Below are 24753 nucleotides of genomic sequence, written 5' to 3' on the forward strand. Positions count from 1 at the left end.
AGCTGTCCCCAGCACACACTGGGGAAGGAGCAAACCATGAAGCAATGTTTTCTTTGCTAAAGGGCACCCAGGACTTCTCTTTCTGGGCCCAAAAAAGCTGTTGTACTTCCCCTGTGGAGGCTGGTCAGGAAGGCTCAGGCAGCAGAGCTGAGAGTTTAAATAGTGGAAGATTCTTTCTGTCACTGAACTCGTATGTGAAATTGTCGTTCTGAGGTTTTTTTGTTCATTTATGATAAAATATAAATATATTTTTAGCATTAATCCCAGATTGCCACACATGTAGGCAGCAGCACATTGGGGATGTGAACTAGAACTAAAACTAGAGCCTGCTTGTGCAAACATACATTCACTGACATAATCCGTGGAGAGGAAAATCCATTGTATCAATCTGCACAGTGAAGGGGAATAATGCTCTAAGAGGCAGTACTGTCGTGCTCATGAGATGTGAAATCTGGGAGAACATTTAGCAAAGACCTGATTAAATGCATTTTGAATTCACCTGGGAATAAACCCATTGTGCTTTAGGGACATTGAATCAGGCACTGACCAGCCAAAAGTGATAAATATACTTAGACTGAGGTGCCAGAAGCAGCTCGACGTTATTTATTTTTGTAATGAAGTATTCTCTTTGACAGCCTAGGAAGGGCAACGCTGCATTCCTGTGCAAAATGCAGTGAGCAGCACATGGGAGCACTACTAACAGGAATTCATATAATTGCAATACAGGAAGTAGCAAGTCTAACTGGAGACACCTGAATGAAGTGCCTCAAGGATGGATGTGTGGTAAAAGGAGTGAATTTAGGGTTACTGACTGGAATTTCAAGCTTTTCCATAGATGTCCTGTGTGGCTTGGAGCAAAATGAGTCATCTGAAAGAGCACCCTGACCTGCAAAGCAGATATTTCAAGTGTTTGCCTACCTCAAAGTTGCAAGTCTGACTACCTAAATGTCAAAAGCTCAGCAAATTCAAATGCAATGTGTTATAGAAAGGAAAAGCAGTATTTGTTCATAGTCCAAGAGGTTCCATACAAAAATTTAGATGAGGGAAAAAACCGTATGCCAAAATGCATCCTCTCCTAAAAGACATCTGAGGTACAGCAGAAAAGCTGTGAGATTTATTTAAATTATTCCTTTGGTTCTGCCATGTTGGGTGGAGACCTGCTACTGAGATGCAAAGGTGTGAATGTTAAAATCAGGTCTGACCCTACTGCAGGCCACTGGATTTCTCCCTTCTGGAGCTCTCCAGGAGGAAAGTGCTGCCAGAAGTGTCACTGTTGAAGTCCCTCTGCCTGGGTGAGTGTTTGGAGGGGGCTCTTCTGCCTCAGTCAGTGCAGAACTATAACCTGGAGCACTGTGACACCTCTGAACATGTTTCTTAAAAGGCAGTTTTCCTCGGAATTCCTGGATGCCTGAGGCTGTCTGGAGAGGATGAAAAGAAACTTCAGTCTCTGTGATTTTGAGACTCACCCTAATAAATGCTTCCAGCTTTATTTTTTGTCAGTTTTTTGGAGAAGCCCATCTCACTGTGAAAAGTCAAGTGCCGTGAGGGGAGAACCCTTCCAGGATATGCCTGAAATACTGAAGGTAACAGGTTTATCAGGAGAGGTTTGGGAGAGGAAGGTATGGTGATACCAACTTCCCCTTGTGCTCTCTGATCCATTCCAGTTCCTCATTAATCCCAGCTGGGTGTGCCAGGCTTGTAGCTGCAAGAGCAAACAACCGTGGTGAAAGAGCAGTGTCCCCTTGAAATTAAACCTTTGTGCTGAGATTCTGTTCATTAGTAACTTCCTAATGCAAAAGTGAGGTAAAAACACACACTGGAATTCCCGTTCGTCCCTAAATCCTGTCCCTTAAACAGAGCTGCTCTTTCCCTGCACCACACTAAAGATGTTCCCTATCTCCAGAGTTGTCTTACACACTAAGTGCTGTTGATTTCTTTCTGATGAATATAAACAAGTCAGGACATAGCTGAGCCTCATCATCTCTCTCCTCTCATACACACACACAACTCCCTCTCTCTCCCCCCAGGGTCCCAGAGCGGACAGCAGGTCAAATAGCAGTCACAGTGGGGGAGAGGGTTGCAGCAAACAGAAAATAATGAGGAAAACATTGACTTTGCTTTTCAGATAGCCAGGAAGAGTTGGGTAAGAGAGCTCCTTCCCTGGCGAGTGTTGTGAGGCAGGACAGTCTCCATCCAGCAAGCAACTGCAGACGTGGATGGAGACACTGAACACTTTTTTTTTAATAGAAGAGCTCCTCTGGAATGCTGCTGAGGTCTGCTGGGACCTTCCCACATCAGGGTAGTGTTGGGTAATCCTGAAGTGCTGCAAATGTGGACAAGCTTTGTTGAAGCCTAAGGCCTTCTCTGAGGAATTTCCGCCTTTTGACTTATTTTAATTTTGATTTTCCCCGCTCTCTCTGCTGCCTCCTGCTCTCCACTGCACAATTATTTTTTTTCCTTCTGTTTTCCTATGTCATCACTGCACTGTTCTGTGCTACCATCTTGAAGCCAGATGTCATACAAGAGTCTGAAGTAAATCGAGATCGGGGTGTTCATTGATGTATGGTGGAGGAATCCAGGTGAAGCTGCAGGAGCAGGTCACAGGAGTTTCATAGGAAATTAATTTTACTTGCTCCAAACTCTGAAAAAGTAAAAGAGTCCTCACTATCACTCTTAGGCAGGAGATTGCTGCTGGTTTAAAATTTGAAAGATAGGGAAATATGAGCTGGTCTGGGATGTTGCCCTGACAAAAAGAAAAAAGAAAAAATAAAAAAAAAGCCAAATTTAAATGGGAGGATTTTTCAGTTCAAGGTGGCTTCAAGGGCCACTGTTTATATTAAGTGATTTTCAAAATTAGCAAGTCAAGGCAGGGAGGGGTGGAGTCCTTTGTACAGGAATCTGATCCCTCATGTTCAATACTTCATTTTGTGGTTTTTGATGAGAAAAAAATGCACCCTCATATACCCTTGGTGAACTTTAAAAAGGTTGTTCCTGCCAATGGCATGTTTTTAGAAGCATGACAAAAAAGGTGGGCCCTGGAGGTGGGAGCTGTACCCTCCCCACTCACCCATTGTTCTGTTGAGGTTAAAAAGCAATAGAGTCTGTCCCTCAAGTTCTTCTAGAACTGCACAGAAAGTGCCTGGGCAAGTGATTCTGATGTTTGCAAAGAGAAACTTGTTGTACTTTTATGTAATGTGTTAATTAGTGTGGGTGGGTATGATCAGATCTAGTCTTGCAAGCCTTTCCGACAACTCCCTGAACACTCCCACCTTCAGATATTAACAGATAGCACTTGCCAAAGCTCCTAAAAACCCAGTAACAGACTTAATGCAGGCAGAGCATAAGTGGGTGCATGTATTTCGAAGAGAACACATCTGCTTGTAGCAGACATTAATGTGGCCTAGTGCCTTCCTCGAGCTGAAGTGCAACTGCTGAGAAAAGAATACAGGGTGATCCTTGGGTCATCTCCTTTGTTTTTATTTCTTCACGTGGCTTTAATAAATTTAATTTAGGTGACAGCCACTTTTTTGACAGCACTGGTTCCAAGGTTGGGGTAAAGCAAGATTATGTCAAATGCAGTATTTTGCATTTTTACCAACCACCAGCCCTGAGAATGAAAATATTCTGCACTGTTTGTAGCTCTCACCTCCCCGGCACTAAGATCCTGGTATGTTTGGAGTCTGAGCAAACCTGTCAGTCACCAGCAGCAGTTGCATTCTCTAGGGAACAGAATCCTCTTTGACCTCATGCTTTTTCTGAAGGAGATGTTTAGCCTTGAGTAGTGGCAGGCACAGATTCAGGGACTTGGAGAGAGACAAGAGGAAAAACAGAACGTCACCTGGTCCCTGCAGCTCGTTCTCTTCTATGCCATGTTTCCTGTGGGAAGATGGCAATTCAGATACCTCTTACCTTTTACCACCTCTGTTCTACTGAGGTCACCTCAGCACTTCCTTCTGTACCTTCAGGAAGCTGAAGCTTCAGCACAAACACTCCTGTCTGTCTTCCAAGGAGCTGGATCAGCAGGTAAGGAGTGGGAGAGCAGACACAGGCTGTCCAGGGGGCTGAGCTGCCCCAGCTGCAGGGCGTAGGTGGAAGACACAGGACACACCTGACTGTCCCCTGGACCATTGAAGGCAGCAAGTCCCTGCCCCGTTCTTTTCATCTTTACTTTCAACATCACACCATCTTTTATTCCTGTGGCAGATCCTGTGAGCAGAACCACACTCTGAGCCAGCCTGCCCAGACTGGACTAAAGGCACCAACCTCTGAGACAATTTATATCTTCACACCTTCCCAAAGAGTCCAAACTTACTAGTTCTTTATGCTCACCTTTGCTATGGGCATTGTGACATACTAGCACAGAAAAAATTGAGGCAAGTGTGTGATGATATTTTGTGCATCATATAATGATTTTTTTCTGCATAAAACTAGAACAATTCCTCCTTAAACGAGGGAAGAAAGCACTGTAATTGGAGTTGGAGGGTGACTGAAAAGTATATGAGAATACAAAATAGAAGATAAGATGTAATCTTAGGGGGAGTGTGATGGCCCTAAACAGACAGAGGCAAGATGCCACCTTACCATCCCTGAAGTTATATAATAACAGAGGCGTGTGATTTCCAGCCAAATGCAAAGTCTATAAAAGAAGCCTGTTGTTGCTTCTGCTCGTTCCAGTGGGTCACCATGCCCTAAAAAGCAGTCAATTAATTTTTTTGTAGCTTGCTGGCTTGGAAACTCCAATATGCTGGTAACTGATGGCTGACTCTTGTTCTTTGAGGGAGGCAAAGCAGCCCAAAGATGTAAAAACAAGGGTCAGTTTGACACCCTGCTCACTTTTTCCTGCTGCAAGGGCCATCCATCATGTGTAGGTATTACAAGGACATGTGTTTCTCTGACTTGTGTCACTAATCACCCTGACCTGGTGGTACTAGGTAGATGTGATTCCATTTCCTATTTTTTTCTTGAGCAAAAGCATTTTTTAAATACGATTTTTCTTTATCTGAGTTTGTTGCCTCTGTATTGTACAGGCTTTTCATTGACAGGAATCCTAGACATGAAATTCCTCTATCTATGTTAATCAAATGATAATGAAAAGAATCCAGAAGTGAAGAGTTCCTATTGGATATCTTCCTTCCCCAAACCATGTGGAACTAAGGAGAGGAACACTGTTGGAAGATCAATGCCTTAAGTCAGTCCATCTCAGAAGCCTGCTGGCTTCTGTCTGAAAATGACCCTGGCTTTCAAAATTGTCTTCCTGTAGGTCCCTGGGGCATTTGGCACCGAGTTTGGTTTCCTGAGCAGGTCACCATCACAGTGCACTGGTGCAGTAAAGGCTGCACATACAAACTCCGAGCAGATGGATGTAAACTTCTGGTCCCACAGAACACTCCTGGAAAATCCAGATGAAGGAAGGAGGAAATCAGGTAACCAGGACAAACCCCCACCTCCTGCCTCAGATCTGACCCCTGGCTGGACCCTTGGGACAACCATGTGCAAACCCTGGGCATCGGGAGTACAGGAATTGAGACCTTCCCTAATTTTTTAGCCTCAGACACTTTGGGGTGTAGCCACCAGCTGCCCTTGGGCATCACTGCTGATCTGATCAGTGTCCCCAGACACTGGGCTGGCATAGGGCAGCATTAACTTCAGCCCCAAGATAAGGAGGCAATTCCTTGCTATCTTTTCCAGGAAAGTCAACTGTTAGTGCCTTCATGCAGAGAGGACTGCAGTAAGTGCAGGCTTCCTGGGGTGTTTTGGCAACATGAATACTGCTGTCATATGGAATAAGAAAAAGGGGCTCATGTCAGAGGAATGTTAACAGAAGATAGAAATGGCAATAATGGAAAACAAGTGATATCCAAACACAGAATTCCTGTTCCCAGACTCTGCTGGGAACACTGGTTCCCTGAAGACATGTCACAGGGAAGTCAGTTCACTCCACAGTCTTACACCTCCTTCAACTCTGCCTACTCCAAGTAGCAGCAGAGGTGACAAGCTCATGATCTCTGCTCTCTTCACTGTTAAATGTAGCAAAATAGGTGCTAAAAAATATATAAAATCCATCCATCAGAGAACAAAGCAATTCTTTGGGTCAGTGTCAGCCTTGGAAAATGGAGGGGTCTCTCAGGTACCAGAAAAAGGAGCCACTGCAGCTCCTACCTGATTCCTTGAGGTCTTGGGCCAAATCTCCCCTTGTTAGTGGTAATAAATGTGGAGGAATATGTTTGACTCAAACAATTCAGCCATGGGATTAAACAGAATCACAGGTCAGCTTGGCTCTCTTCTTCCCAGTAATAGAATACCTTGTGTTCTTTTCTGAACTTCCATCAGAGCTGCAAATTCATGGAGAACACTTGTGGAGCCAGGCAATATTTTGGTCCTGTTCTGAGGACTGTGCAAAAGACAGTGGAGAGAGACATGAGCAAGCACTGTGACGTGTGCTTTGGTGGCTGAATAGCCTGTAACTTTCAGTATTCTGATATTTTTGACTATTCAATAGAAGCAGTCTGACATTTCTCAACTGTCTGCTACAGCCAGAAAACCTTCTTCACCCACATCAACTATTATAATATTTTTGAACCCTAAACCACATTTAGTTTCTCTGAGGTCAGTTGTTTTAGCTGAGGTTTAACAAGCATGTTAATCAAATGATCAAATATAGCCTTGAATTTCTTTAGAAGTGATCTGATGCTGATGTAGAAAAGCAATTTAAAAAACCCAATGCTGATGTCCTGTAGCAAAAGTTTCTACATATGTTAAAAACCACATAAATCATTTCAAACAACTCAGTTTAATTGTGCAATAGAATGCTCTGCTTCCATCATCCCAGGGATACAACACTGAGCCTCCTGGCCTCATTCTGCTTTACGCATGCAGAGGCAAAGCATCTTCATTCCAGTTTTAAAAATAAATTACAGAATTGTACGTTTTCTTATGGAAAAACTACTGCTTGGCTTTGAATTCAGGCAGCTACACACAGCTCTGACCCACATCAATTATGAAAATAATGTTAATTCTTTCAAATTCTGAAGCCCAGGATTTAGGAGCAGTTACACGTTCTGGCTGGAGATGTCACGTTTCCTGTGATGCAATGGAGGAGGCAGAGTTGCAATCTTCAGTATTTCCCTTTGAAAACCTCTTCCCATTGCCAGTCAGAGTTGCCCGTGGCTCCTAAAGGCCCAGAGCAGAGAAGTTCTATTCCATCTTCCCCCTGACCTGAGTTCATTGGGGAAGAGCTGCTTTTGAATGAGCCACAGGAGCCATGCTGAGTTTATTTTAGTTGGGTTTATATTAGGTCTGATTTCTGCTGATCCCTTCATTTTTCATCATTTCATCTGTCTCTTCCAATTGTTCCCGTTGGAGAGGGCTGTGTTTGGAGAGTTCCTGAGCCAGAATGCTGTGCTTGCAGATTGTTCATCTCTGCGCCCTCCCCTCAGGCACTCCCTCACCTGGGCCTTGTGCACACCTTCTTTGACATTAACCCTGCAAACTGCCCTAAATATCTTCCCATTTGTTCCCTTGAAGCATGAAGTGTAGCTAAACCCCAGAGAGCTGTTACTTCTGCTCATAACTGCACATTCTGTTTAACACCTACACGATCCGAATTTGAACTGGGAAGGACTGGGAGGGAGTGGGTGGCCAGAACCTCACTTTATGGTTAGAGGGGGAGTCATAAGGTAAAAATCATCTGTTGAAAAATAGAAACACGGTGCAAGCCCCAATACCCAGCACTGCCGTTTGATTTCTGCTGATAACTTACCATATACAAAGAGTAAAACAGATTATTTTCATGATACTTCAGAATGTCCTTTTGCAGCCTAAGGGTCACATCCTTTAAGGCTGGGTGAGCAGCTTGTATTCCAGTGATCTTTATTACAGCCAGCAGCACTGCTTTACATGGGCAATTCCTGCTGTAAAATTGGCCTGTTTTCTTACGCTGGATCATTTTAACATAGATTTCTTTCAGAGTTTCATTTACCAAATATTTCATGCACATGATGGTTCTCAGCCAGTGGTTTCCTTGCAAGCTCTTCACTGTAACTCCCGCTTTGAGCGCTTGCCATTCATTAATGCACAGTTTTCCTGTGGAACTGTCCATCCCAATCACATGGTAGCTCTGCTTTCTCCTGGCTGGATGCCTTCCAATCCCACAGAAAGCTTTCTAGGGGCTCCAGGATGTCTGGTGATGACTGTGAGATGGCTTCTGGCAGCAGCGTTAATGCGAACGCATATTTGAGTGTGTTCTCATGACATATTTCCAATCCTGTGATCAAAAACGTGCCTATAGATATTTTCAAGGAGAAAAACCCTCCCTAACTTGGGATATTGTCAAAAGTGCATTTGCCTTTACTTGCAGCAGAACATTTTCGCAGTTTGGTTTTGTTTCTCTCACTGGATCCGCCTCTCAGCCTCAGATCATCAGGGGAAAAATAATCACACTGGAAATCCTGCAAAGAGTTCATTAAAATGTGAGTGACCTCCCAACATCAGGGCATGGCACATTTCCACATGAGGGGAATGACATGATGGTATTTTGGGATTTGTGTTGCTGCGTACTCACCCTTGGTTCATTTAAGAAAATTAAGTGGACTAGAGTTGTGCTGCAGCTGAGGTCTGGGAAGTAAGGAGATGCAGGAAAAGCACTGCACATTGTTTGACTCTCACCGGTGCCAGCTTGGCCCTGCCAGAGCTCTTCCATTTGTTACAGACATAGGAACAGTGACAGAAAATTGTGCAGTCCCACCTGGTGTCACACAAGGAGATGATTTATGATTGTACTGCTGGTACAACCCTTAGGGTCACTGAAAGAGCCTTTGGTGGCAGCCAACATCACGAGTTTCTGACCTGCCTGGGATTGCCAAAATCCGAGTCAGAAATCCCAACAAAATACGTTATTTGTTCATGATCTGCTGCTTAATTATTTCACTCTGTATGGACAAACTCCAGTGGCAAATCTCTAATCGGATTTTCACACTTGCCCTTGACTTGTTGGATTAGATTGCTGCTTCCTCTTAATGCCATAATTGCAACACTTCCATGCCTTAAACCAAAACAAGGCTTGGAAACCCAGCCCAGGGATGTTCTGGGAGAAGGGGGAAGGAATCTGCTGTGCTGGATTGGCCTAGAAATCACACAGAGGCTCTGAGGATTTAATCACAGAAATATTTGCTCAGTGGCACACACGATGGGCTTTTTTCTTGGAACTTTGAGCAAATGTAGCCTTTGTTTGCATTTTACCCTGGGATTTGTTTACTGTTCATTTGTGCTGCACATGCTGTGAGAAATTAAGCCATTATGTCCATATTTTTTTTTCCTTTCTCCTGCTTTCATTCCTTCCTCCTCCCTTCAAAATCCTTACAATTCCTTTCACTACTTGGTGTTAACAGGACAAAAGAAATAAATACTTGAAAGAAGATACAAGCTGTGTTTCTGTTTGACTTTAGAGCTGCTGTGGTAATCGAATACCAGGCTGCAAGGTCAGGAAAAGAAAGGAAGAAATAACTGCCCAAAAGCTCAGACCATGGGTCTCGTTGGCTTTTGCCCAGCAATTTCCAGCCACATGCCCTGAGAGCTGAGCAGTCACTCTGTAAATCTCTGAGTGTTTCATATAGTTTCCTTGTCATGTGGCCATTAAGTTTTATAACCTTTATATTTCAAGGGAAACAATGAACCTGAATTCCTTCGAAATGCCCTAATAGATCCCACATGTGAGCGATCTTTCATATTTTGGTTGCTCTGTAGGTGCTGAACCCGCCTGTGCCTGGTTGGGGTTGGCTGAGGATGTGCCTGGCCAAGGGAGCCACTCCTGCTGTGGGTGCTGTCCTCCTGCTGGTGCTGAGGTCACTGCGAGGGACATGGAGAGGAGAGGAAAAAGGAAAGGAGAGGGGAAAGGAAAAAGGAAAGGAAAAAAGAAAAAAGGAAAAAAGAAGAAAAAGGAGAAAAAAGGAAAGAGGATCACCAGTCTCAGATCCGGTATTGATCCAGCTACTGGGATGTCATTCTTGGTTTCAGCATGGATCCAGCTGCATCAGTCCAGCTGATGGGATGTCCAGGATCCTGGGGACATCACCCAGGCTTGGGGAGGTGCCTTTTTATGGGTCGGGTTTCCCATTGTCAGGATTGTTTTCTCGGTTTCTGTACAGATCAGGTGTCATGGATGTTCTTACAGACCTTTCTGGGAGGCTTTGTGGGTCTCTGGTGATCTTGATCCCCCTTATAGTCCCTGCCCACTTCCCAGCCTCATTCCTGCACTTGTGCTGTGCTTGTCTCCAGGAGCATGAACAAGGATGTTTGTCCCAGGAAAGTGCTGCCCCACCTCCACAGAGGCCCTTCTCCAGCTGCATCTTGTTCTTTCTCAGGCTTGTTATCAACAACAATCCCTGTTTGTGATCAACAACCCCTGCCTGTTACTGCCCACAGCCCTTGGTTGGGTCCACAGCCACCCTGCTCTCAGTGTCTGACACCTACACACTTATCTCCGGGGATTCTGCATTTCAGGGGCGCCAGTGGAACCTTTCAGAGCTGTGGGAAGGGGTCATGGAGAAACCCCAGAGCCCCAGGAGCTCCTTACCAGCACATCAAAGGCTGTCAGGGTCATGGGTTTCCCCGTCCTTGGCTTTCATTTAGAATCACAGACTATGCTGGGTTGGAGGAGACCTCCAAGGGGGTTCTCCATCGAGTCCAACTTTTGAATGGTCTGTACAGGGATTGAAGCTTTGGTGTTATCAGCACCATGCTCCAACCAACTGGGCTGATCTCACTGAATTCCTTTGTTTTAAGCATCATTCCTGGATCTCTTGGTGTTGTTTCTGACTCTGGAGTGTAGGGGCTGTGTCTGAGCTGAGCCTGTTCCAACAGCAGCAACCACTGGAATTGTGCCCCGAGTGCCTGGAGGGGGGAATTGTGTCTCTGAGGGTCTGTCTGCAGTCATGGGGAGCAAAAATCGTCCTCAAGAGCCAGCAGGAGCTGAAGAATCTGCCTGAGAGGCTGAAAGGTTCTTTTCTGATTGCTGCCCTTGTACATTTTCATGGTTTGAGATGGTTTTTGGGAGCAGGGGTTGGAGGTGTTGGTGTTTGTGTGTTTGTTGTGGTTTTTTTTCTTGGTTTTGTTTGGGTCCCCCCCCAAACAGAAGCCTCAGTGCTGGATACATGGAGGACACAGATTTCCTTTGAAGCTTGATCTGTTAATTTCCCTCCTGTATTTTTAAAGTTGTCTCTCTCAAGGTTTTCACAAGCTCTTTTCTGTTATGGACAAACTCTGGGGGATTGAGCCTAATTATTAAAATGGCTGCATCAACTATGTTGATGTAGAGAATAAAAGAAGCAGTCTTTTTTTAAAATCAGGTGGTTCTTAAGATGCACCTGTAAGCAATTGGAGCTTCATTACATTCAGCTTGCCTTTAATTGTGCAGGTATGGCATCATTTGTAGTATTTTGCTTTTCTGTGTGGTGGCTGGAAGGAGCAAACAGGGATCTGTGGCACTGAGGTCTGTGATTGACTTTCTCTCTCACCTGTTGCAACAATCCTGTTCCTTTTTACCCACCCATGACCAATTCCAGCAGTTTTGAAGAGGGGTTAAAATCCATAACAAAGTTTGCACTGAGGATTCTTTGTATGGAAATTATACATTGTTAGTTATTTTATAGATTAATGATGTTGAGGCAGTGGTGAGTAGCTGTGCTGGCCCTGCTGTTATGGAATACAGGTACCAGGGGAATTATTCCAGGTGGGCTGAGGGAGTTTTGTGTCTCCTCAGTTTACTTATGCAGCAGTTTGAAGTTTCATGTCTTCCTGACAACCTTACTTGGCTCCTCTCAGCAACTTTCATGCCTTGAAAACATGGAGCATTAGATGGGGAGGGTGGTGCTGGATCATGTGCTTTGGTAAGGGCGTGGGGTTTTTCATTTCAAAGTACTCTTTGTGAACTGGTATTTTGCTACTTTGGTGTGGGAGTGGTGAAATTTGGAAGGGATGGTGTCACTAAATTAGTGACTACATCAGAGCCAGGCCAGTCTTCACTGCTTCCAGAGAGATGAAGCCATGTGTCAAGGCGAGATCATCTGCTGACCCTGAGAAACAAGTTCAATATTGTTCTTAGACCACAAGGAATTTCCACTTATTGTAAAGCTGTCAGACTTCTCTCTGCCCTCCCTGTCAGTGGGACAGACACACTGTAATGGAGTTTTGGGCACTCTGATGATACAGATTATAAAAAAATAATAAGTTGTCTGTGAGAGTCTCTCCTGGACCCGAGGAAGCTCAGGTGTATCGAAGCCATGGCACAGCTGTGAGGTTCTTTGTCAGGTCAAAAACGAGAAGGTTTACAGGAAACATTTGTTCTGCTCCATTCACAGAATCCTGGGCACATCCTGAGTCACCCTCTCAGGGAGGCAGGGAGGTGAGAGCAGGAGGGAAGGTGAGTGTGGATTCTGGGGAGCCCCAGGTCAAACAGCAAAGGGAGCAGCAGCTGCTCAGCGGAGCAGGGACAGCTCGGCAGGTTTGGTCTGTGCCCTGCTCTGAAGTCGTGCCCAGTTCATTGAGAAGCCCATCAAATGCACTTTGTGTTGCCCTGAGGAGTGTTGGGAACAGTCCTGAGCACAGCAGGAAAACAAGGAGAGCCTGCCAGGAGCGCGTGTTCCGGGCAGTTTTTCCAGCAGTTTGCATCACCAGGCCGAGCTCTGACGTGTGGGATCAGGAGGTGCAGTGAGGGTGCTCTCAGAGCAGTGCCCTGCACGGCAGGGGGAGGGCACGGCTCCTTGTCACCCCGTTCTTGGGCGCAGGGGCAGGATGTGTGGGCAGCTGTAGATTGCCAGAGAAAGGGAAACTGCTCAGCAGCTTCTGAGCAAACCTTGGCTGTTTTCTGCAGGGTGAGGAGCTTAGGGATGCATAATGGTCTGTGGATCAGGGAATCCTGCTCTTCAAAGAGCAGCAGTAGCTCATCTTGATACCCTCCAGCCTTTTCTCCACTGACCTTATGGGATTTGGAGTAAAAAAGCCCTTTAGGGTCTCCCTGCTCGTGTTCTGTGTCACGCCAGCTACTGCTCTGTGCTGTGCAAAATTTAATTTTGTCTGTCAGGTTCCTTTTTTAGGATCTCGAGCTGCAGAAACGAGGTGATGGACATGATGGGTTAATGGTATCTCAGAGGCTGTGGACGTGGGAGTTGTGTGCCAGTCCCCTGCCGGGGGGAGGATCAGGGATCCGTGGTGAGCTGCTTTAGGAAGAGCTGCATCCTCGGGAGAGCCAGAGGCCGAGGGGAGGTGGGGGTGCAGGGGGTGCCACCCAGCCTTGGGAAGGCTGATAAGCCGCAACACCGTGTCAGGCAATGTTGCTGACTGTAGGGCTTTTGTGTTTGCTCTTGTTGGAGTTTAGAGCATAAATAATGATTATCTGTGCAGTGCTGGGGCTCTGCTCTGTGCTTGGCCCTGTGTCCCAGCCCCCGCTCCCCTCGCAGGGTCAGGGAGAAGGGAATTAGAGGCGGTGTCTTTGGCTGACATGAACCCGCTGGGGAGGGATGAGAGGAGGGGGTCTTGGGGGCTGGGTTCAGAGCAAGGTTAGCCAAATATCGGATAAATTAAGCAAGAGAAACAGACAGCTCAGCTTGCAGTGAACTTTTCACCCAGCTAACCTGTTCCTCACCCTGCCTTGCACAGGTGGAGTGCGACTGGAGCACAGCCCTAGCTGTCCCTGCCTCCCTCCTTGCTGTGGTAAGGCATGGCCAAGGGGAGAGCAGGAACTGCTTTGAATCCAAGAAATATCACAGCTCTGATGATTTCTCTTATAAGAACCCTGAAGTTAACACCACTAATTGCAGAGGGGTTGGTCCATGTTTGCTGCAGGGTGAATGAGGACAGATAATTATTGGTCATAGAGGATTAGCAAGAAATTCCATGCTGGAGAGGACAAGGAATAAATGTGTCTAAACAGTGATGATTGGAGATTTTTTTGGGGGAAAACACAAGACTGGTGGAAATTCTGGTGTTTATTTCTCTGATTTTTCTCCTGTATTTGCAGTGCAAGTAAATACAAATAATTGCTGACAGATGTTGTAAAAACGTAGCATTATGCTAACCATTGAGGTTAATTTCTTTAGGTTAATAATAGATACTGATAACTTGACATGGTGTACTTGGCTCAAACTCACATTACCTTGTTGAAATGGGCTGTGCTCCAGATGCACGTGTGGAACCAAGTGCTGGACTTCTCCTCTTGACCCTTTCCTAAATCCCCACGGCCTCCACTCCCTCCTCCCCAGAAAGCTCCAAGCAAATTAAAGTTCCTGGGTTTTAAGTAGTTGCTCCATCACAATCAGTGCTCAGTGGTGAGGCCTGAAGTTTTTGATCCTCTTTCTTAGGCTGTATCTCTGGTTTGTGATGTGACAGGAGGGCAATACCTTTTATTGCTTCAGTCTTGGGTTGAAAACCACTGTGTTGCAATTGCAGCTCTGGGGTTCTCTAATCTTCCTTTTCCCTTTTCTCACATCGTGGGTAAGGAAGGTCTGAAACCGACAGCAGCTCTCTAATGGACGGTATTTCCAGGAACCAAGTCTTATATTTTTCTCTGTGCCTAAATTCCGTGAAAGTCCTAAAAGTAGAAAACATTTGTTGTAGAACCCCCTCAAGAAACTCACTGGCAGTGCATTTCTGGATGGTAGATGCTGGGAGCTGTGTCTGAAAAGGGAAGAGCAGCCTGGAGATAATCCCTGACTTCAGGAAGCTGAGAGCCTTCCTGGAGCAATGAATTATTTCAGCTTTGCCTCCTGCTCTGCTCCACACACAGGGATGGTTTCCGCCCCCATTTTGGATCTGGGAAGTTCTTGGAACTACCTGTAAACGTCTGTTCACACTCAGCTCCTCAGCTGCTGCCAGGTTTAGGTGACTGGCTGCAAAGGAGCACTCTCAGCACCCAGTGTTTTGCCCACAGGTGAGAAGCAAACACGGACTGGGTGACAAAGGGGTTTTTTGTTGGCGGAAAATGGCCATGGTTCTGCAGGTTGGGAAAAGGGAGTGTGGTATGTGGAAGGTGTGGAGAAAGGGCTAAGGACTGTGATGTGGTTACTGCTGAGTTCCTGAGCCTGCTGATGCTACTGGTTCTTGATCAAAGAGTTTTTCTTCTCCTGCAGTTGTGTAAGAAGATAAAAGGAGTTGAGATGTGCACAAGGCAGCACCACCTCTGCCGCCCCTTTTCCTGCAAGGATGGGAGCTCTTGGGTGGGTTTGGTGAACCCAGTGAACAGATTCTGTTCAAACTCACTCTGTTGTTTCCTTGGTTTGTGGTGTTGTTCTGGTTCAGTTTTGTTCCCTCAGGATGGTTCTGGTTGGCTGATTTTACAACCTGTAGCTTCAAATACAAATTCCACCCTTGGGGAGGGGACAGGGCAAGGACAAGGTCAGTGGTCATCAGGTAAGTGAGGCTACTCCTTCTCCAGGCATATTCGTCAGAGCTCTGAGTAACATCATAACCTTGCCAAAGACAGATTTGCCTGTCTGATCTGCCAGAGTGTTTATTCTCCACAAAACTTGCTCCCTTGTCCATGCATTGGTGAAGTTCCCCAGACCTGTTTGGCCAATCACCCAGTGGCTCCAAACCCCTGTCATGGCAGGCTGGTGGCTCCTACTGTATTTTTTACTGCCCCTTGAGTGACATCACTTAAATGATGAGTCTCTGAAATGATTCATACCAAAAAAAGATCTAATAATTGTTACCAGTTATTCAGATCAGTGTTACTGATTTCCCGCATCCTCCCACCGGTCCCTTGAGCTCCCCCACCCACTCGTTTTTCCTAATATTTCCCAGGCTTTCTGGCTGTAGGCTCAGTATGCCCTCTTCTGTGTCAAGGTGTAAGTGTCTGGCTGTCCCCAGAGGAGCCTTTAGGGTTTGGCTGCAGCAGCTTGCACGGGCAGATCTGAGCTGGAGTGGGACTGGGAGGTGGAGGGACCACCAGCAGCTCCAGGGAAGCTTCACACGGTGTTTGTGGCACATCCCTGATCCCTGTGCTGTGCTGGCAGGCTCTGGGGTGGCCAGTTCAGAGCTGGCTGAGTGCTGGATCTGCAGGGTTGGGGTCGCAGCACCAAGCTGGGATCTCTGGAGCAGTTTGCACAGGACCAGCTCCACACTCTGCCAAGGCTCCCACCAGGAGCAGCCTCGTGTGCTGCCACTGCTGTGCCAGCTGGGGGCTGGGGTTGTCTCTTCTCTCACAAATGAAGTTCCTCAACTCATGAGGCTCATTTCTGCAGCACTGTGAGATGAAATCTGCATCAGGCAGTGATTTGTGTGGTCCATACAAACCGCTGCCATTGGGAGCAGTGGGTTTCTCAAGCAGCTCCTCGGTCTGGCTCCTTTTCCTCATCATGTTCTCTTTTTGGATCCTGGTGCGTTTTTCCTTGATCTTTGAGTCCCTTCAACGTCTGTATTCTCATTTTCTTGCCTTCTTTGCTCAATCTCTCTCTAGTCATTTGTCCTGTTGGCAGGAACACACTTGTTGTCCAGAGTGAGATGGATCCAGAGAAGGGTTCTAGGTACCCACAATGAAATATTTGAGGATGCACTGATATTATGGCAGCTGAACCTCTAAAGTTGGTTTTGGAGCTATTTTTGGCTGTGTTACTGCCTTGTGCAAGGCCTTAAATAAACCGTGGATATACAGATCTACAGAGCTGTCCCAAGCAAGGGAAACAGCTTCACCCTTCCTACTTATTAGCCCGAGGGTGGGTTTTTGGTCTGACCCTTGGTTATTGGGGGGTGGGAGAGTGATTAGTTTGAAATTTGTGCTGTCAAAAATTCTTATACAGGAAGTAAAGAGCCCCTTCTTTTGTGGAGCCCATTTCTTCACTTTTGCTGGGAGGGGATGGGATGGCAAGAATCCAAAAATTAGTGTTCTCCCCAGTATTTGAGGGATGTTCTTTGCAGACAGTGACAAGGCGAATGAAGGGATACTGAGGGAACAGGACACAGAGACAAGGTCTCAATTAGTAGAGGACCTCTTTGGATGACTAAAAATATTCAGTTCATTTCCTAGACTGCAGTTTTCTAGAGGAAAAAAGAATCCTTTGTTTGAAGTTTTCCTATAGAGGAGATATGAGGATATTGAATGTTTAGAATATTAAAGGAAGGTATCTATCCTGTAATCCAGGCCTCGCTCAGGATTCCTGGATATCCTAGTGAATTTATGGGTTATATTGGTGCAAATAAGTGAGATGATGGGAAGGCCTGTGCCTTGTTGGTCCTGATTCTGCAGCCTGTGAGGTTCAGCCTCCGCCCTGGGAATTTTCTTCTGGAGAAAACTTGGGAACCCCTGGGCCTGTTCCCTTTGGGGAGGATCCCTTTGGGAACCCCTGCAGCTGTGCCCTGTGCCCTATTCCCTTTGGGGGGAACCCCCGGGGCTGTGCCCTATTCCCTTTGGGGGGAACCCCCGGGGCTGTGCCCTGTTCCCTTTGGGGGGAACCCCCGGGGCTGTGCCCTGTTCCCTTTGGGAACCCCCGGGGCTGTGCCCTGTTCCCTTTGGGAACTCTGTGCCGCACGTGTTGGCTCAGCAGCCTGAGCTCCCACAAAGGAGCAGCAGAGAACCTTTCCTCCTTTCTGGGCTGGATTTATGGCCGCTCTTGTGCAAGTAGTGCAGTTGGCACCGCAGCCCCTCCTGCGTCAGCAGTAGGGCAGCCGAGGGGAAGAAAAGCTCGGCGTAACCTTTGCCGTGTTATTTATTATCGCTTTGCAGTCCCCTGGAAAACGAACTTTGGAAACTCGTGGGCCGATGGTAACGGCGGATACTGGGAAAAGCCCGGGAATCAGCAAATCCATTGTGTTGCGCTGACAGAAAGATAGTGTTACAACACACTTCAGCTGCCAACTTGCTGCAGTCACTCAATCCATCACGGTGGGCTGTGGGATCACAAGCCAGTGAAACTCAGCCTGGCGTGTTATTTTAGTCTTACATGGACTGTGAGATAAACGGGGCATGAACCGGCCCCCTGGCAGGGGGTCGACCCCCGGCGCCCTCATTAAAGTGCCAATCAAAAAGAGTAATGGAAGGGGGAATGGAAAACTGGCTCCTCCGGCCTCTCACCGCGCTCGGTCCCGGCAACGTGCACAAGCCAAGGGAAATATTTCTGTTCTGAACAGGAGCCAGGCCTCCAGAAATGCTCCCTGCTCGTCTCGGAGCTCCGAGTCCCCCTCGAAGTGGTGTGGAGGAAACCTGTCCCCCAGGGCCGGCTGCGGGCGCGGGGAGGGCCCTCGCTGGGTGCGCCCGCGGAAAAGCGTGGATGCGGTGTCTGTGGATGGGGTGTCTGTGGATGCGGTGTCTGTGGATGCGGTGTCTGTGGATGCGGTGTCTGTGGATGCGGTGTCTGTGGATGCGGTGTCTGTGGATGGGGTGTCTGTGGATGCGGTGTCTGTGGATGCGGTGTCTGTGGACGGGGTGTCTGTGGACGGGGTGTCTGTGGACGGGGTGTCTGTGGATGCGGTGTCTGTGGATGCGGTGTCTGTGGATGCGGTGTCTGTGGATGCGGTGTCTGTGGATGCGGTGTCTGTGGATGGGGTGTCTGTGGATGGGGTGTCTGTGGATGCGGTGTCTGTGGACGCGGTGTCTGTGGATGCGGTGTCTGTGGACGGGGTGTCTGTGGACGGGGTGTCTGTGGACGGGGTGTCTGTGGACGGGGTGTCTGTGGATGCGGTGTCTGTGGACGGGGTGTCTGTGGACGGGGTGTCTGTGGACGGGGTGTCTGTGGACGGGGTGTCTGTGGATGCGGTGTCTGTGGATGCGGTGTCTGTGGATGGGGTGTCTGTGGACGGGGTGTCTGTGGACGGGGTGTCTGTGGACGGGGTGTCTGTGGACGCGGTGTCTGTGGACGGGGTGTCTGTGGACGCGGTGTCTGTGGACGCGGTGTCTGTGGACGCGGTGTCTGTGGACGCGGTGTCTGTGGACGGGGTGTCTGTGGACGGGGTGTCTGTGGACGGGGTGTCTGTGGACGGGGTGTCTGTGGATGCACAGGCGCTGGGATTGTGCCCGTGGTCACTCAGCGATGGGGTTTCTGTCAGAAGTGGCTCCTGGGGCAGTGTCGGGGTATGAGAGGTGCGGTGGAACCTGCTCTCAGCCGCCGCACTGCTGCCCCCGGGAGCCCGGGCGGCTGCTTGGGCTGTCCGAGGTGTGGATGTGGAGTCCTGTGCTCCGTGGGGTTTGTTTCTGCTGGAACCCACAGCAAATGGACATGGGATAATCCTGGAGAGAAGGCAGACACAAGGCGGGGGCACACAGGCAGTGCTGCGCTGTCACTGAGGCTCCTCTGACAGTGGGAGCTGCTCTTCGAGACTGGGAGAGCTCCCAGCACTGCTCTGGGGATTCCTGGATGGCCTGAGATGTGTCCTGGGTGGTGTATAAATAATCCATGTTCTTCTGCATGGTGGTTTCCCTTTGGTGTGTGCTCAAAGGAGAAGGAAAAAGGTGGCTGTGGAAAGAAAGGTGAGTGAAGTCGTGTGTGTAATGTGGATTTTTATTGTTTGAAATCAGGAAGCTGAAAGTGGGGGAGTTGGCTCTTAAACCTGCTTATAAATGTCAGCTCTGGTGTGATCTCACTGTGGTTATCACCTTGGCAGCTGGCTTTTTTTGCTCACAAGGTTTCATCAGCAGCACAGAATTTCTCCAGGTAGATTCTGGTCTGGTTTAAAATTTTTTTTTTTTTTTTATGGACAGGATCAGCAGTTGGGATTATTGAAGCATAGTGTGTAAGCAGTAACATTAAAAGACTGGCTGCCACAAAGCAAGGATGTCCCATGTGAAGGTGACATCTTATTGTCTACAGAGGCTGGTACAGATTAGAGGCACCCAATACAGGGAGGAAGGAAAGATATCCAGGTCTGGAGCCCTCAGCACAGGGAAGACATGGAGCAGGTCCAGAGGAGGCCACAGAGATGCTCCAAAGGCTGGAGCTCCTCTGGAGCCAGGCTGGGAGAGCTGGAGGTTACCAGCCTGGAGTAGAGGAGTCGCCAGGGAGACCTTAGAGCCCTTTCCACTATTTCAAGAGGCCTAGAAAGATGGGGACAAACTTATTAGCAGGGCCTGCAGCTGTAGGAGAAGGGAAAGTGGTCTTAAAGTGAAGGGGAGTAGACTCAGAACAGATATAAGGAAGAAAATTCTACAGTGAAGGTGAGGCACAGTCACAGGTTGCCAGAGCAGTGGTAGATGCCCCATCCACGGAAACATCCAAGTCCAACAATTCTCTGACTATAAATAACATGATTGGAGTCAGCTTTGTACTGAGCCGGGTCAGAAACAATGATTGTACCCATTTATACACAACATTCTAGAACATTTGCCTGTCTGAACTGGGGCGTAAGGATTCTGTCTCTGGATAAGCCTTTGAAGGATCACGCAGGTGCTATTACACCACAAATAAAGAAGCCTTCTGGCACGGCAGGTAGTGCTGAATACACTCTTCACATTTCTGGGACGTTTACCTCAAATACTCTTTCCTCCACACTTTGAGATTCAAAGAAATCTAGAAAAAGGATGAATGGGAGGGCCTAGAATTGGCACCACTGGCGGGGGGAGACATCAGTGGTGATGCTTCTGATGCTGAAGGGGCCTTGCAAAAGAAGGCTGGGGGGGAGGCTGGTCATGCAAATGGTGGGTTACTTGTAAAATGATTTTATTTTTCTCCTCCCATTAAACCTGCATGCAGGCACAGGGTTTTTGCTACATCATTATTTTGATACCCGGTGGTTTGAAGGCTGGATGTCGGTTGTTTGCCAAAGGCCTTGGAGCTGCACTCCTCAGGAATGGTGAGTCACCCTCCTGCGGCAGAGCAAATGTTTGCTTTTGCGGTGTCTGGAGGGCTGAGGGATAGCTGGTATGATGGATTTCTCCTTTATTTATTAGAATTCCTCTACAGCTGAAGCATGCAGGGGACTTTTTTTGCTGGCATTTTCAGAACCCATTGTTCTGCAGCTCCCATCCACAGCCCTTGTCCTCTGGGTGACCCAGCCATTTATCCAAAATGGAAATGCACATGGAAGCTGTTTACTTGGCCCATGGCCTTTCGGTGCTTTTGAGCCTGCCCAGAGCAGGCCTGAGGTACAGGGTTGCTCTTACCCCTGCTTTGTGCTGGGCACAGGGTCGGGCTACAGGGAAGAAAACCCAAAAGCCCCGACATAGACCAGCCAGCCCCGTGGGACACTGTGTTATGTATAAATTATGTATTGCACAGGGTGGGGAGGCCCTGGCACAGGCTGCCCAGAGAAGCCGTGGCTGCCCCGTCCTTGGAAATGTCCAAGGCCAGGTTGGATGGGGTTTGGAGCAGCCTGGGACAGTGGACGGTGCCCCTGCCCATGGCAGGGGGAGGGTGGGATGGTCTTTAAGGTCCCTTCCCACCCAAACCAGTCTGGGGTTCTGGGATTCTGATGTTCATCATCAGTGCCCTGAGCAGAGCTGACCCCTCTAAGGGAACTGCAGTTTGACCCACAGCATTTGTATTTCTGGCCGAAAATATGCTGTGGTTCTACTGAGCAAAACAATATGACTGGTTTTTCCCCGGTGTTTGTCAGTGGTTAATGAGTAACCTTTACTTTCAGGCAGGAATCCTTGTCAGATTCTGCCCTCTCCTGCACCAGAGGTACAAGCAGGGCTGGTCACAGCCCCAGCTGGGGCAGAGTTTGCCTCACATTCTCCCACTCCAGGAAATCTGCTGCTGGAGAACCCCAAAACCTCCATGGTTCGGTCAAACTGCTCCAAGTCCTGTTAACAAAACATTTTCTTGGCCAGGGATGGTTCTGGCAGGGGAAGGCAGATGGGTTTGTGCTGCCCTGAGCCCTCTGTCAAAGCTCTCAGACCATGTGGGAGGCCACCAGCAGCTGTAAGAATTGGGTTGCAAGAAAGTCAAACCTGTAACACAAGAGGAGTTGGAAGTGCTCTGTCCTAGTCCTGCATTTGATAAAATTAAGCAGCATAATGTGGAGTAAGAGTGTGCTGTTGAGCTGGAATGCTGCAGCAATCCAGCCTGGAGTCTGAAGCTCTGAGCACATTTTATTATTATGTTATTATTTTATTTTATTTTTGTATATGTTTTTATTTTTTTTAAAATTTTACTTTATTGTATTTATTCTCAGAAAAATAAGGTTGTTCTCTCTTTGCAACAACCCTGCCTTAAGGAGGGTGGAATAGAGGAGTCTGGAACACAGCCTATGCTTTTCAAGAGAATTTTGAAGTCTATGTACGTTTGGGGGTGGGTGCATTTATTAAAAGAAGTAGTACAGAAGCATACACATGCACAGGGTTATTGTCAGAAGAAAACTTGTGTAAGTGGATTTCGAGCAGCTCTTGACTTAATTAAAATGTGCTTTGATTTTGCTTTTTTTTTTTTGGGGGGGGGGGGGTGTTGTTTTTTGGTTTTTTTAGTATCTGTGCAGCAAGCTGTAATCTAAAGAGAATATATTCACTGAAAGCTGCTTTTTCAGCATGAGATACCGGAGGTGAAATCATTGTGAGCAGCAAAACAAGGTGGGCTCCTCTGAGAAGGAAAACAGAGCGAGGGCTGAGAGGATTCGTCAGTCCATTGGGTTGTGCACTGGAGGAAGCAGGTTTGTACTAAACAGTGCTTCAGAGAGAAAAAGAAGTTTAAAAAATATATGTAGTTGGGCTAAGACGTTCCAAAGTGTTTTACTGAAGAGAAAATAGATAAATGTTGAAAAGCATCATGCAGTCTAGGAAATTAGATAGTGAAGAGATCAAAAGGGCCCTGTCACTGGGAAATGTCTGATTATTGCTCTGGTTTGAGATGGGGCCCATTTAGCCACTTAGCTTCTCCCCACAAAAATGTAAACACTGCACTGCTTTGGAAAGCAGCCTTTGGGACTGGAGCTGCTCACATGGATCACCACACTGAGTTTCTGGGACTCCGTCAGGAGCAGAGGGGAGGGAAGGGTGTTGTTCATGTCTGCCCCATGCTCCCATCACTGCAGGAACCCCTCAAGCTGTAGGAGCTGTTGGGAATAGGATCAGTTGTGATCCAGCAACGATCACTGTGAATGTGCCAGAGATGAAGAAGGACACACAGAACTTCACCCCTCGTTTTGGACTCCAGAAGTTTCCTTTTTCCCGTTACTTTCATGCCTTGAGAAAGTGAGGACATTCCCTGTCTCAGCAGTGGGCAGATGAGTGATGCCTGTGTCCTGGAGTCAGACCTGGTGACAGGGTCAGTTAGTGGGGTGGGGTGGGGGTGCTCCAGCAGGGACAGTGTGGACACAGCCCCTGAAGTGCAGGAGCACTGGAGTCAAACTATGGGCCAGGGAAAAGGGCAAGGGAGGAGAGGAGAGGAGAAGAGTGCAGAGAAAGGGGAGAAAAGGGGAAAAAAGGAGGAGAAGACGATTAAAGAAGAGGAACGGTGGAAAGGATGGGAAAAGGAATAAAAGGGAGGACAGGAAAGGATGGGACAGGTCAGTAAAAGGGAGGAGAGGACTGAGAAAACAGGCAAGGAGAGGGGAGGAGAGTAGAGAAGGAAGACACAGAAAGGTGTCATTCCCTCATGTCATTTCCATGCTGTGTGGGGTCTCTTTACCAGTTAGAGACAGTTCTTCCTTCTTGCCCCTGCTGAGGTGTTATTTCGTCTACTCTGTATTTCACCTTGAAGCTGGGCAGGTTTATTCACACAAATAGCTGAGTTCAGGGCACTCCAAGGGTGCCACTGTTCAATGAGGTGTTTGCACATCATCTCCTCATGGATCATTACAGACCCCAAGGACTCCATCCATCCCTGGGAAATGCTCCAAACAGCAGTAAACTACTCCTTGTTTTCCCTCCCCACCTTTAGCAGCCCAGTATTTTACAAGAGCTCAGAACTGGTTTCATTCTAACCTTCAGCACCAAAATATTCCCATGTGTCTTCATGAAAGAACTTTACCTCCAAATTACTTTACCTTTTAAAGCTCTACTTACATTGAATCAAAAGGTTTATAAAGTCACACTTCAAAATGCAGGTTACTCAGCAGTTACAGGACAACAGTGTCTTCATACCCAAACCTGGCCCCTCCATGCCTGGAGGTGATACTGAGGTAAATGTGACACTGAGGGCTCCAGTTCCTGTGGGTTAAGGTGTTTCAGAGCACTCATCCCTCCCTCTTCAGTGTGGTCACAATTAATGACACAAATACCAATGTGGTGTATAACTTTAGGGAAAAAAAAAAAAACCAAACAACCAAACCTTGCTATTTTTATTATTTAGAAGTTTACTTCTGAAGATATCGGATGATCTCCTCTCCCCCCACCCTTCCTCCACCTGGGGGAAGGAAAAAATCTGAAGTTAAAGGTTCAATTTCCAAGGCTGTTCACTTCAACTACTTCAAAAACAAGTCAGAAAAGGGGCCTTGAGCTGCAGACTGTGACTGTAAAACTGAATCCTCCCTGTGTTATTTACCAAAATACAATTTTTTTGTTAAAGAAGAGGCTGACATTGCAGTGCAAGACCAGATCTCCTGTACTTACCTGTATTAGTGAGTTAAGATAAAAAAAAAAAAAAACTACAAAAAGCCCACCATACAACTCAACCACTGTCCCAGTGTTAATGCACCCTATTCATGGTGTTAAAGCTCCAAACCACAGGACACCTGTGCTCCAACAGCTGAAATTAATTCTTAATTTTATTTTTTAAAGGTTTATCTACATTCCTCCACTGTGAAAATCAGTTTTCTCAAGGAAAAAAGAAGACAGAGAGAGTGAAGAGCTTGTGTCAGGTAGTGCAGTATGACTCAGTAGAGCTCCTTTAATTTCTTTAC

The 24753-nt window shown here is 47.3% G+C and overlaps 1 protein-coding gene across 2 annotated transcripts; it reads left to right on the top strand.

The window, feature by feature from the left end:
* Positions 1-55: 55 nt before the first annotated feature.
* Positions 56-24711, top strand: LOC136300403 (uncharacterized). Of its 2 annotated transcripts, XM_066202773.1 has the most exons (6): positions 56-1583; positions 5261-5423; positions 9742-9972; positions 20670-20769; positions 22441-22563; positions 24632-24711. In XM_066202773.1, the coding sequence occupies exons 1-5, from the start codon at positions 1428-1430 to the stop codon at positions 22457-22459; spliced, it is 669 nt and encodes a 222-aa protein (XP_066058870.1). In that variant the 5' UTR covers positions 56-1427; the 3' UTR covers positions 22460-22563; positions 24632-24711. The 2 variants fall into 2 exon arrangements, with proteins under 2 accessions (XP_066058870.1, XP_066058871.1); XM_066202774.1 differs by lacking the exons at positions 20670-20769; positions 22441-22563; positions 24632-24711 and adding an exon at positions 17711-17848.
* Positions 24712-24753: the final 42 nt, after the last annotated feature.

The sequence above is a fragment of the Chamaea fasciata genome, unplaced genomic scaffold (assembly GCF_029207755.1).
Source record: "Chamaea fasciata isolate MVZ Bird 193981 ecotype frontalis unplaced genomic scaffold, bChaFas1.0.hap1 SCAF_23, whole genome shotgun sequence".
Lineage (NCBI taxonomy): Eukaryota > Metazoa > Chordata > Aves > Passeriformes > Sylviidae > Chamaea > Chamaea fasciata.

Excerpts from the sequence above, each read along its gene's own strand:
- LOC136300403 (XM_066202773.1), top strand. The coding sequence starts at position 1,428 with ATGAAAAGAAACTTCAGTCTCTGTGATTTTGAGACTCACCCTAATAAA. Across the intron at positions 1,584-5,260 it reads ATATGCCTGAAATACTGAAG|GTCCCTGGGGCATTTGGCAC; the intron begins GTAACAGGTTTA and ends GTCTTCCTGTAG. Across the intron at positions 5,424-9,741 it reads TGAAGGAAGGAGGAAATCAG|GTGCTGAACCCGCCTGTGCC; the intron begins GTAACCAGGACA and ends GTTGCTCTGTAG.